The sequence below is a fragment of the Solanum tuberosum genome, unplaced genomic scaffold (assembly GCF_000226075.1).
Source record: "Solanum tuberosum cultivar DM 1-3 516 R44 unplaced genomic scaffold, SolTub_3.0 scf00227, whole genome shotgun sequence".
Classification (NCBI taxonomy): Eukaryota; Viridiplantae; Streptophyta; class Magnoliopsida; order Solanales; family Solanaceae; genus Solanum; species Solanum tuberosum.
Window position 1 is genome coordinate 420711 of NW_006239150.1, and position 13678 is coordinate 434388.

General features: G+C 34.7%; 2 protein-coding genes across 2 annotated transcripts; both read left to right on the forward strand.

Annotated features, from left to right (window-relative positions):
* Positions 1-3358: 3358 nt before the first annotated feature.
* LOC102580535 (monothiol glutaredoxin-S3-like) lies at positions 3359-4303 on the forward strand. Its single transcript, XM_015313023.1, has one exon. It carries the CDS (start codon positions 3433-3435, stop codon positions 3742-3744), a length of 312 nt encoding a protein of 103 aa, XP_015168509.1. The 5' UTR covers positions 3359-3432; the 3' UTR covers positions 3745-4303.
* Positions 4304-9852: 5549 nt separating this feature from the next.
* On the forward strand, positions 9853-13387 carry LOC102580886 (E3 ubiquitin-protein ligase Topors). Its single transcript, XM_006356636.2, has 5 exons — positions 9853-10218; positions 10370-10507; positions 10657-10714; positions 10878-11113; positions 12244-13387. Exons 1-5 carry the CDS (start codon positions 9902-9904, stop codon positions 12311-12313), a joined length of 819 nt encoding a protein of 272 aa, XP_006356698.1. The 5' UTR covers positions 9853-9901; the 3' UTR covers positions 12314-13387.
* Positions 13388-13678: the final 291 nt, after the last annotated feature.

Genomic DNA, 13678 nt, shown 5'->3' on the forward strand with positions numbered 1-13678 from the left:
TTATTTTCACATGTATAGTGTTAATATATGTGCATCAGCTGAACTAATTCTCTCACAAAATTCTGCAACCACAATCCAAATATTTCTTCTAATTACGGTGTTAATTTATTTGTCTAAAAATAGAAAAAATAAATTAAAGGTAACGGCGTTAAAATAATATTCATAATTAGGCACCTCGTGATAAGAATATAGAGTCTAATAATATTTGTGCAATATACGTGTAATATGTTTATATCATGACCCAGACCATCGTGATTGACACCCACACTAACCCTCCGGTGGGAGTACCATTTATACTAATTAGCTAACCAAACAACTAAGGCATTTAAGTATACGAAAACAGGTTTAAATGCTAAGGAAAAGATAGGAGTTCCCATAAACTCCAAACAAAAGTCTAACAACTAAACAAATGAGGAAGAAATACGCCTAGAACCTGAAAGTCAATGTACCAAAGCATCTAACAAGATCCATAAGTCTATCAAGAAGGGTTACAACCCCAAACTAATGTACTAATAACTAACTAGAAAGTCTAAGTCCGAAATGTGGACATAAACATAAAGAGAACTCATGGCAGCCCGGAAGAACTGGCTCACCCTTGAATTTGAACGAACACTGACCTTCTAAGCGAGGTCTGTCAATAGCCGCCTGAAGATGCCCTGTACTCAACAAAGAGAGAGCAAGTGCAGTATCAGTACACAACCACAGTGTACTGGTAGAATCATGTGGCTATCCCACTAAGTACAACATACATAAGTCAAGACAACAATACAATAACATGCATACACTGGACATATACAATATCATCATATTTTTACGAACAACGAGCAATTTCACGATTCGCAAATATCACAGTTACATCAAGTCATTGGTTCTCTCATGGAACCCAATCCCAAACTGTTAGCATACCGGAACGTGGTACCCGATCCAATGATTATGCCGAAACGTGGCAATCGATCCCATAATTATGCCGGAATGTGACAACCGATCCCATAATTATGTCGGAATGTGGCAACTGATCCAAGTTAGTGTGTCGGAATGCAACACCCGATCCATTCAACAAGCCATAATCACAATCACAAAGTACATTCTCATAATCATACAATCAAGTTATGATTCATGTCATTCATCATTCATCTATCCTCATTTACAATTAATGTGATCAATAATGCAACATTCGCATACATACATGTATCATAATGAAGCAGGAACAAACATACATTACACAATTATAGAATCACAGCCATCACATACCTCGAAACAAGCTTGAAACCCCTAAGAAACTTGGTTCTTCCCTTTCCGGATTCGTTCTGCTTGTTCTTAGTCTACAAACAATCATAGAATCACAACCATCACATACCTCGAAACAAGCTTGAAACCCCTAAGAAACTTGGTTCTTCCCTTTCCAGATTCGTTCCGCTTGTTCTTAGTCTACAAACAATCATAATAACACAGAAATCAATAAACAATCACTAATTACTCGAATTACTAACAATTCTATCAACCCTAGATCATACCCATGATCATCATAGCCAGATTAGGGCTTTTTCCACCATAATTCTCATATCAAAACTCTTCCCCATCGATAATTACCCATTAGATTACGTTCTACGGATCGAAAAATGGATTCGGGGAGTTAAAATCTTACCTTTAGCTTCAAGAATGGTGGAAAACTGTTAAAAAAAATCCCTGGGTTCGTTTCTTAGCTCTCAAGTTTAAAAATTGCAGAATAAAACGATTTTGAGGTTTATTTCTGACTTTAAGTCGCGTCTGCCCGCTACAGCGGCAGAAATTCCGCCTCAGCGGCTTGCACGGAACTAGTGAGAAAAATTAATAATTCCAAGACCCCATTTCACAACACACATTCAACCAACGACACACAGAAACTACCCGTTCACGCCAAAATCAATTCCGGGAGTTCTACTTGCCCGAATTCAAATTCCGTAAAGTCGTACGGGTTCCTTAACGACTTATCTATCTACTCATGTGATCAAATTCATAATTAGATCACCCAATTGCTATCAGATTTCCCTAGACTTTAATGACTCCGATTTCATCCAAATCTGGACTAGGTTGGGAAATCTCAAGATACTACGAAAAAGTTTTCTGGTCCAAAAAATTTTCCCGTTGGCTTTTTTATAACGACGGGAACAGGTCGTTACTGTTTATTATAATGAAAAACCATGCATATGTTTAATTAACCATTTTTTATTTTTATCTTCATAGATATTTGATAAAGTTTAATTACTCCCACTTGAATTATATTCTCTTGTAGTATAACGGCTCTTAAATGATTTATAAAGGTTTTTGGTTAATTGCTCAGATTCTTATACATGATGGGACATTGAGTTATAGTATTAACTGATAGAGTCAATTGGTTTTGTAGAATCTTTTATAATATATTTATTTTCAGTTTAAATATTTTTTATAAGAGACTTTTATATTTATAAAAAAGACGCGGAAACAATTTTTAAAAAGATGGGCTAAACGAAGGAGAAATGAGAGAGGAGATTACGAGATGGAAAATTGAATTCTCACAAATAAGATAAAAGTTTGGGTAGCTAACCTACTGAGCAACTAAAATTCATCTAATATATAGTATGAAATAAAATATATTACTATTATTACGGAAAAAGTCAAAAATACCTTTAAACTACGTGAAATTAATAAAAATGTCATTTATTTATAGTTCGATTCAAAAATATCCTTATTGTTACTTAATGGATCAAGAATGCATTTTTTCAAATAAATATATTATTTTATTTTCTTTGAACACATTCATTTCCTAATAATATTTATTTTAGCAAATGTTTAATCTAATTTAATTTGGAAAAAAATAAAAAACTTTTTATTTTATTATAATTATTTTTTATCACTATCTAAAAAAAAATTAATGATGAGTTTACTATGATCTTATATATATATGATTTATATTATCCGTTAAAGGGATAAATTAAGTTATTCTATTTTAATTGATAAAACGATATCAAGAAGAAAAATATTATTTCCTATATTTATATTAGTAAAGTGATTTTAAAAGAAAGAAAATAAGAATCAGGTTCATTAAAAATAATATTCTCGTTGGGAACAAAATGTGTTTAAAAGGAAAAAAATCATTTATTCAAAAAAAATAATATTTTTTTTATCCATTTAATAATCATACATTTTTAGATCAAACAATTATCAACTGAACTAAAGTATTGAAGCTTAGGATATTTTTAGACAATAATTTAATAGTAGCATTTTAACCATATATAACTACTTTTTATTTTAATTTTTTGGATTCTTTCTGCAAATTAACATGCATGTAGAGTCTATATATACATGTCTCATTGGACCTTCACCTTAAAATTCAAAGTCTCTCAACAAAAATCACCAGACCTCAAAATAACTCCTCTCTCTGATCTCTTTATATTTATTTTGTTGAAATTTGTAATGGAGAGAGTAAACAAAATGGTAACTGAAAAGCCAGTTGTCATATTCAGCAAGACTGGTTGCTGCATGAGCTACTCCATTAAGTCTTTCTTCTCTGATCTCGGCGTTAACACCGCCGTTTACGAGCTCGATGAGATGCAAAGAGCTGGCCGTGAGATTGAGGCCGTGCTTTCGAATCTCGGCTGCAATCCCACGGTGCCGGCGGTGTTCATCGGCGGCCAAATGGTCGGTGGAGAAAGTGAAGTCATGAGTCTTCATTTACAAGGGGCCTTGAAGCCTAAACTCAAAACAGCTGGTGCTTTATGGGTTTAATTATAAATTACCTAAAATAAAAATAATCAAAATGATCGTGGTCATTTTTATTTTTTTTAGAATAATACTTCTAGCTATCGTTTCTAGATCAATAAAGATTGTGATAGAATAGTGATATTCCTTCATCATCATCCTTATTAATCACTTTATCTTCAACGTGAGACTTTTGAGTAGGAAACAAAAAAAAAAGATATATACCAGAGCGTTGCTACTTTTTATAGCAAGAAAAAGGAAAAAAGAAGTAAAAATGTGCCTATAAGAATTTTACTCACATGTCTTGCTGACAAAGTGCATAACTACTGACAATATGGATCGTAATGTATAAGTGAGACTGCTCTACCTTTAACCAAAGGTTTTGGATTCGAACCTTGAATATGAAGAAAATCTTTTTGGTAGCGCCACCTCAAATAGGCCTGATGTGAGCTCTGAACAGGAAAAAAAGAAGAAGCAAAGTGCATAACAATGTAAAAAGTTGTTGTACCCATTTGTGTATTATTTGTAATTTCCGTTAAGAATTTACTTGCTGTAATTTATGTTAGCAATCTGTGTTAAAAATCAATATTGTTGATTCAACAAACTTTGCAGAAACTCAAAGTTACCAAAGTTTATCTGAACCAGTGAAGAAACAGATGAACATAAATTAATTCAAAAGAAAACTAGAATCTGTAAAACATACCAGAATCTGGAAAAAAAATCAGAACGGAAAAGATCAAGCCTACTGAATGTACAGTGTCCCCTTAAGGAAATTATTCACCTCTAGTATTCGAGGTTTGATTTGGATTATGTCCTCCCAAGTCTGCACACTTTCTCTTCTTTACCAGGAACCACAAACCCTTATTTTGTTCCATGTAAATTTCTTCCTCCAACTCTCCATTTAAGAAGGCTGTCTTTACATCCATTTGGTGGATTTTAAGATCATGCACTGCCGCTAGTGCTATTAACATCCTAATTGATGTTATCCTTGTTACTGAAGAGTATGTATCAAAGAAGTCCAGACCTTCCTTTGTCTGTATCCTTTGACTACAAGTCTAGCCTTATAGTTGTCAATAGTCCCATCGGCTTTCATTTTCTTTAAAGATCCACTTTGATCCTAAAGGTTTATTTCCTGGAGGAAGATCAGCCAATTCCCAAGTATGATTACTTAAAATTAATTCGATCTCACTATTTACTGCTTTTTTCCAATAGATTGACTCAGATGAAGACATAGCTGCTTTAAATGTTGGAGGCTCATTTTCAAGTAAGAATGCCACAAAATCTTATCCGAAAGAAATGGGTTTCCGTTGGCGATTACTACGCCTAGGATCCTCACTAGGTAGTGTATTTTCTGTTGATTCTTCTCGTGGTCGTTTAGATCTTTCACTTGTTGACTCACATTCAGTTTTATATGGATAAATGTGTTTAAAGAACTCAGCGTTATCTGACTCAATTATCGTATTAACATGAATCTCAGGATTATCAGATTTGTGAACCAAAAACCGACAGGCCTTCTGTTCACAGCATATTCAATAAATACACAATCCATTGTATTGTATCCAATTTTCACCCTTTTCGGTAAAGGAACCTCTACCTTGGCTAGACACACCACACTTTGAAATATTTCAAGTTGAGTTTCCTTCCTTTCCACAACTCATATGGAATTGATTGCGTTTTGCTGCGGGGTACCCTATTGAGTATCTTATTAGCCGTAAGAATGGCTTCCCCCAAAGGTTTCGCGGTGAACCAGAGCTGATTATCAAGGCATTCATCATTTCCTTTAATGTCCTGTTCTTCCGTTCCGCCAAACCATTTAACTGTGGTGTATAGGGTGCAGTAGTACTTTGATGAATAATACCATATTCCAAACATATATCTACAAAAGGAGATTCGTATTCTCCACCCCTATCACTCCGAATCATTTTTATCTTTAGATTCAATTGATTCTCCACTTCATTTTTGTATTGCTTAAATGCATCAATTGCTTCATCCTTACTGTTAAGCAAATATACATAACAAAATCGAGAGCAATCGTCAATAAAAGTTATAAAATATTTTTTTCCACCACGAGATGGTGTCGACTTCATATCTCATATATCTATGTGAATTAAGTCTAAAGGTTTTGAATTTCTTTCAATAGACTTATTAGGATGTTTAACAAACTTACTTTCCACATAATTTCGCATTTCGATTTATCGTATTTGAAATCAGGCAATACTTCTAAAGTAACCAATTTTCGCAAGGCTTTGTAATTTACATGTCATAAGCAGGCATACCATAAATCATTTGACTCCAATAAGTAAACAGAAGCAGAATTCTTATTAATACTGTCAACAACCATTACATTCACTTTGAAGAGACCCTCAGTGAGGTAGCCCTTTCCTGAGAACATCGCATTCTTACTTATTACAACTTTGTCACTAACTAGGACACACTTAAACTCATTCTTAACGAGCAGTGCAACAAAAAACTAAATTCTTCCTAATAGTAGAAATATGCAGAACGTTGTTCAAAGTCAACACCTTGCCGGATGCCATTTTCAGCATTACTTTCCCAGTTTCTGCAATCCTCGTTGTTGTTGTGTTCCCCATGAACAAATCGTCCTTGAACTCAGCAGGAGTGTACGTTGCAAAGGCTTCTTTCGCAGAGCAATATGTCGAGTGACACCTTAGTCAAGAAACCACTCCTTGGGATTTCCAACTAAGTTGCACTCTGAGATCATTGCAAAGAGGTTATCTACATCTTCCATCTCTTGCACGATGTTTGCTTGACTTTTGCCTTTGTCTTTGTTTTTGTCCTTTCTTAGAGCACGACAGTCAGAAGACTTGAGACCAGCCTTACCATAGTTGTAACAGTTGCCCTTGAATTTCTTCTTGGCCTGTTCTGACTTCTGTCCGTTGGACTTCTTTCTCTTCTTGCCTTTGGCATGAGCTTCTTCAACAATATTAACTCCAATTATTGTCGAACTCTTACGAGACTTCTTTTCAGCGGTCTTGTTATCTTCCTCAATCTTGAGCCGAATCACAAGATCTTCAAGCTTCATTTCCTTACGTTTGTGCTTTAGATAATTTTTGAAATCATTCCACGAAGGAGGCAACTTCTTGATCATTGCAGCCACTTGAAAAGCTTCATTTACTACCATATCCTCAGCAATCAGATCATGGAAAATAAGTTGAAGTTCCTGCACTTGTGATCCAACAGTTTTACTATCTGACATTTTATAGTCTAAAAACTTTGCGACCACAAATTTTTTCAAGCATGCATCTTCTCTCTTATATTTCTTCTCAAGTGCATTCCACAATTCTTTTGAAGTTGTCATTGCACTATAGACATTGTATAAGTCATCCTCTAAAGCACTCAGAATATAGTCCTTTCATAAGAAGTCTGCATGTGTCCATGCTTCAATAATCATGAACCTTTCTCTGTCTGACATATCAGCAGCAGACACTGGAGTTTCTTCATTGGTAAATTTCTGCAGACCAAGAGTGGTAAGCCAGAAAAAATACCCGTTGCTGCCATCCTTTGAAAATTCGCACCAGAGAATTTTCTCGATTTCTCTGCTGGTGGTACAGCAGTTCGGGTTGGTGCAGCAACAGCCACTGTAACATTGTTGTTTTCCATTTCTGATAAACAAAAATCGATACAGACTTAGTAATGTCACACCCCGAAATGCTAACCAAGAGTCGTTTGTCGATACACCATTGCTTAATCACTACTGTATGTTTTACTCTCATACAATACCTTAAATTATGATCACAATTTATGTTAAGCAAGTTTGCAAATATCACAACATTTCAAGTTCCCAAAATGAGAGTAAAACATACAATAGTGATTAAGCAATGGTGTATCGACAAGCGACTCTTGGTTAGCATTTCGGGGTGTTACAAGTAAGCAATAACTTTAAATTGCAAATAGAATTGGAGTATAAAATCACAAAGGTTTTTGTCTCCAACAGAAACACAGATTAACAAATAAAATAATTTTCTTAAGATTGTTAGCAATCTGGGTTAAAAATCAATATTGTTGATTCAACAAACTTTGTAGAAACACGAAGTTACCAAAGTTTATCCGAACCAGTGAAGAAACAGATGAACAGAAATTAATTCAAAAGAAAACTAAAATCTGTAAAACATACCAGAATCTGAAGAAAAAAAAAAACAGAACGAAAAAGATCAAGCCCACTGAATGCACAGTGTCCCCTTAAGGAAATTATTCCCCTCTAGTATCCGAGGTTTGATTTTGATTATGTCCTCGCAGGATAGAATGATCTCAATCACCAGTGTATTGATACCCAACACGCTGGTGTCAGCGAACCACTCAACAACAGTAAAGTACACCAAGAAATTTGTGCAGTAGAAGAAGATGAAATTAGAAAATTTTGTAAGTAAAAAATCTGAAGAATAACATGTATTTATAGGCAAGAGGAACTAGTTCTGAAAGGTTGCAACCTTTCAGAATCCACACGACCATTTCAGAAAGTTTGCAACCTTTCAAACGGTCATGGTTGTTCCTGAAAGTTGCAACCTTTCAGAACAGTCATCTCCAACGGCGGGAAATTTAAATAAAACGGGAAAGTAAAGGATCCGAGTCAGGTCGAAACGTTTCGGTTAATTAACTAATTAATTGAAAAGTTTTGGCCATTTAATTTTATTTAATTAATGAAATAAATAATTAAAACAAACTTTGTCCAAAAATTAATCTCTTGATTATTTTCCGAAGCCGAGCGAGCTACGACGACGGCGCGAGGGGGCCCCTTTTTCCAATCATTTTAACAATTAATAGAAGTGTTTCTATATTTAAACTCTTCTAATTTTCCTTCCACCACCGATGAGAGACAAATGCCTTTTTACTAAAGCATAGTAGGACTTTTCAAGTTCCCAACTTTCCAAGTTTCTCTCTTTTCATCTTCCCTCCATTTTCCATTAATTCTTGCTATATATACCCAACAATATATTGAACACTCCTCCCTCTTTGCTGTCAATTATATTTGACAAAAGAATACTACATATTATTTAATCTTGACAATTAAATCGATTTTCTTGTCATATATAGTTAATAAATCAGTGTACAACAAAAATTGAAATTTTGTAGTTAAATTTCGAGGACTTTAGCTATATCCATATTAATTCCATACTACATACATAGGTATTTTACCACACTATCCCTATTAAATGATGTTTAATATTAGGTTTTAGAAAAATATTTGGAGGATAGTATTTAATGCTAAGGGTAAAACATGGAAAAAATTATCATCTTTTCTTGATATGTCAATAAAAATTTGTTTTAGAAATAAGTGACAAATAAACTAAAGATTGTACTAAATAGCTTTTGGTTGATATTAGGGAAACTTACACGTAAATATCTTATATTAAGAAAATATTTACCATTTATAGCAATATTATTTCTTTTCACTTTGACACTTATAATACATTTATAATACAGTTTTATTACATATTACAAATAACAATTTATAAAACACATACTCTAATACAAGTTTTATTGATAGATAATATATTAATCACATATTTTGATACACTTATAATACATTGTGTCAATGCACTTACCAAATAAGCATGATATGTTTTAAAACATTATAATACATCTATATTGCATACGTAATTTACTTTTAATGCATAATGCAGATTTTTTATAGTATTACTATGTATTGCTATAAATGGTAATAAATAAAAAATATCGCTGAAAACAATAATTATTTATTAAAAAGTATTTGACCAAACAATTTCCTTTGCGATGGGGAGCACTTCTCTCGAATAAGCCTTACAGAATACGAATTCAAATTAATCGAGTTTTAATATGAATACTGAACATAAGATCAGAACTATATATATATAAGATTTATGCAATGCTTACCTCGTCTATCCAAAAGGAAGTAGAAAAGCTCAAACTTTTCGATTCATGTGATACTTTTTTATTATTTTAATAAACTGAAAAATAATGTATTTTAATTTTACTAGTAATTTAATTTATAATTTTTCTCTTAATAAATAATTTATAACATACATACTATATTTTATGATTTATTTAAATATAAGTTTTAATATTTTTAGTTTTTACCCAATCAAATAAAATTATATAGGAAAATAAAAAAGTTGGGGCCGGTGCAAATAAAAGCTGGATTAAACAGTTGACCCGACTTGAAATTGCGTCTCCGAGACTCTCCCCTATGGACTCTAGATTTAAGGTAATTACCACTGCCGTTGCCCGGAAATCATGTCCGATATGCCTCTGCCGGCTGCACCATCGGAGCGCGGCGGTTGTTATCCCATGTATGCACGCCTATTGCATCGTTTGCATCCGCAGATGGAGCGATGTGAAGAGAAAATGCCCTCTCTGCAACGCCGACTTTGATTCATGGTTCTCCAGAATCAGCTTCTCGTCCCGGACCTTCCATAAAGAGCAATTATCAGCTCGTAACGAGACTAAGAAGTTACACTCAGGTTTTGTCCCCTCTAGGCTGAGAGACCGATTGGCGGACCGAAGGTTAGTTTTTTTTGTACTTAAATTATCTATCGGTTTTAGCTCATAAACAAAATCATACTACTAACTTTTAGTGTTGAAGTACAATTGATTTGAAAGTTCCTAAGTTGCTCCGAATTATCCTCAGTGAGTTTGTGATTTTTATGTTGGACAGAGCGATTACGAGAAGGAGAGAAGAGTTGAGTACTTTTGGCTCCAGAACGAGGCCGTTCCCAAAGCGGCGATCCTTTGATCGCAATGGAGCTTTAAATCCAGATGATATTACTAGGAGAATCATTCTCTGGCGTTCCAGGTACAAATGCCTACTAATTATTTGTAATTTCTCCTTAATCGCCGCGGTTTTATGCTATTCCATTTATATATCTATATGTGTCTGAATTTGGTATCGAAAATCCTAATAGATGATATTTGTTTGACCTGGAATTGTATACTTTGTTGCAGCATTTATGAAGAGAGATTGCAGGCTGTTCCTTTTTCATCTAAAAATTGCCTTATACAGGTAATGCTTAGTCCAATGGATTTATCCAATTCTCTAAATAAGGCTATTGTTATGTCTACTACCTTGATAATTAGAACCAGAGGGCTAGAACTTGTCCGTCTTAAATAATTCTGTTTGAGATGACTAAATTTGGTTCTAATCCTTACTGTGTTTTAATTTATAGCACATGGATAATAGGAGTACCAAAGAGAAGATGTTACAGAGAATAGAACCATGGATAAGAAGGGAGCTGCAGGCTATACTGGGGGATCCAGATCCATCCATTATTGTCCATGTTGCTACCTCTCTTTTTATCACTGAAAATACACATTCAATACAGCGGTGCGCCAGAAATGATTTTCTTGCTCCATTGCGGCCCTTCTTGCATGAACATGCAGAAATTTTTTGGCATGAACTAAGGTATCTCTCATTCTATTTCATCGAGTCTTTACTTTCACACACGAAGGTATAATTGACTTATAACTTTATTACATCCAGCAGAGGCGGATTAATTTCAGATTTTTTTTATAATGGTGATGTGGGACCTAGCTTGAGCACAATCCGACTATTACACTGGATACTGGCTACCCACAACTCGCACATGTACATACTCATCAATGTTTAGGCACATGCGAAGTGATCAGCATTTTCTGTATTTGCTGAGATTTGAATCCTGGTCTCCAGGATTTGCATCCACCTCATTAATCATTGCCATACCCTTTTCGGGGTAAACCCACATTAGACTTTGAATTGTTGTTTTTCTTTGTGCGCTAGATTTATAGCTGTGAGAACCAATTCTGTCAACTGTCTTAGCAAATGTTTATGAACATTGAAGACAGTGGATTATGTCTGTGAATTTCCACCTTTGAATACTGAGATGGCATCCATGAACTAATTTGTATAGTTCACTATTGCCACCACAGGCAGGAGGCTTAGGATATAATATAATTGGCTAATAGAAAGTTTTGTCTGACCTGCTGGCATTAAGCTCGTCACATTGAATTCATCTCCTAGACAGAAAGGGAGATAATTCATCAAGGTTTATCTGTCACTTTTTTTCACTAGAACTTTTATGGGCAAGTAAGCGCTCTAAATAAGTCAGTCCAGGTTAGATACCGGCAGTGCCATATTTACCAACGATCTATTTAGAATTAGAAACCGCTATCCTGGTTTGAACTAACTGCCGGAGATGCAATTGTAACAGTAGTAGAACAGGAAAAGTGAAATAGATATTCTTTTGAAATGATGTCCGCTATTTTCTAAGTTGCTCTTTTTGTAGCTATTTTCAACTAATGTTCTTGTTCCTGTTGTTTTATTTTGCCTTTTGGTTTCATTCTTCTTTTTTAAGTAATATTTTGTTGTTTTATTTTGTTTTTCCACCTTTTGGTTTCATTCTTTTTTTAAAAATAAAATAAAATTTGTATGTATAAAATTTTAGTCTCTTTCTGCCCCTCGTTCTCTCTCTTTAAAGCATTGCTGTTCATACCACATTCTTTTTTTTTTTGGTAAAGCATACCACATTCTTTGACTTAAAATAATGTTCATTGTAGGTGCTTTGCTGAGAGTCCTTTGTCTATGCAGACATATGATACTGTGGTGGAGTACTACTCCTTGGACTAATTCACCAGTACCAATCATCAATGCGTTGGCTACACTCCTGGGGTAACAATGGATTGAGAGGGGTAAGATAGGGTTGTGATCCAGCGTAGTCATCTGATCATGGCTATAAGGATGTTGGAATCTGAATTCTTGTGGCAAATGGAAGAGCAAGCCGCCAGTTTTTCTTCCTCAATAGCCAGTTAAGATTGGTTGAAGAGCCCACTATGCACTGCTCCTTACGGATGAAGTCTTGTTGCCTTAGCTTTGTCTAGGTAGGGATAAGCATATTTGTTGTGCAATATTCATTGACCTTTTTTCTGAAGTCCAAGACACAGGAGAAGATGATTTCTTGTGATTAGCAACCCATTTATAGGAGAAGCTGGAGAGATCTAGAATGCTTAAATTATATTTCTGCAGTGGTTAATCAAAGCGTGACAGGAGTTCCTGAGGAGTTAGCATTTGGTAGACGATGCGCTAGCGACCCGTTTGAGCTCATTAAGACGCTGTTTGATTACCTGGGAAGAGGGGCTTTGGTGATATTTTGATCCTGGTCCCTATTGAGTGGACCTACCTTAGTGTCCTCTTCTTTGATAAATTGCCACAGCGCTATTGCACATTCTGCATGTCTCTGGTCCACTCAGTTTGAAAAGTATGGTTCGACATTGGTGGACCTAGTTTTTCCAGTTATATCCTCCATCAAGTACGCATTTTGAAGAAGAAGAACCTTGTGTTGATAGTTTGCGAAGTGGATGATAAAAGGTTGCCTTTGAAATAGAAGTTGTACAGGGCTGCGAATCTCTTGTGTGCAGATCGTTGGAAAGGTGTTAATTGCACAGTGGAAAGCCTCATGTATAAAAATTAGATACAAATGTTTCGATATTAAATCATGTCGTAAAGATATGCGCGACTCTGGAAAAATTTAAGATCCAACATAGGACCAAAAGATTATGCAATGCATAAAGAGAGAGAATTGCAATCCCAAATATGAACAAAAATTATGTATGCTTGTCAATCACCAGACGTAACGTTTTCCATTGATGTATCTGTTTAAATATATATTATTTTTAGCTTTTATGGGGCCTCTTGTTTTTCTTATTCGCATGCAGTAACTTCAGAATTTCGTACTTGATGTGTAATCTTGTTGCTGCAAAAATTGATATGACCTTTTTTATATAAATAATTCATCAGTTTGGTTTCTCAATATTAAATTTCTCTCAAGTTAAGTAGACCACAATATCGTAAATTAAAGCTGATATCATAAACGACTACACCCAAGGGTCCTCTATACTTTAAACTCGTCGCATCGGGTTTACTTAGTACGGATTACCTCTCTTGTGCAGTTTGCAAGATATTGCATAGGAAAGATTTTATCCGTGCACACCAAAG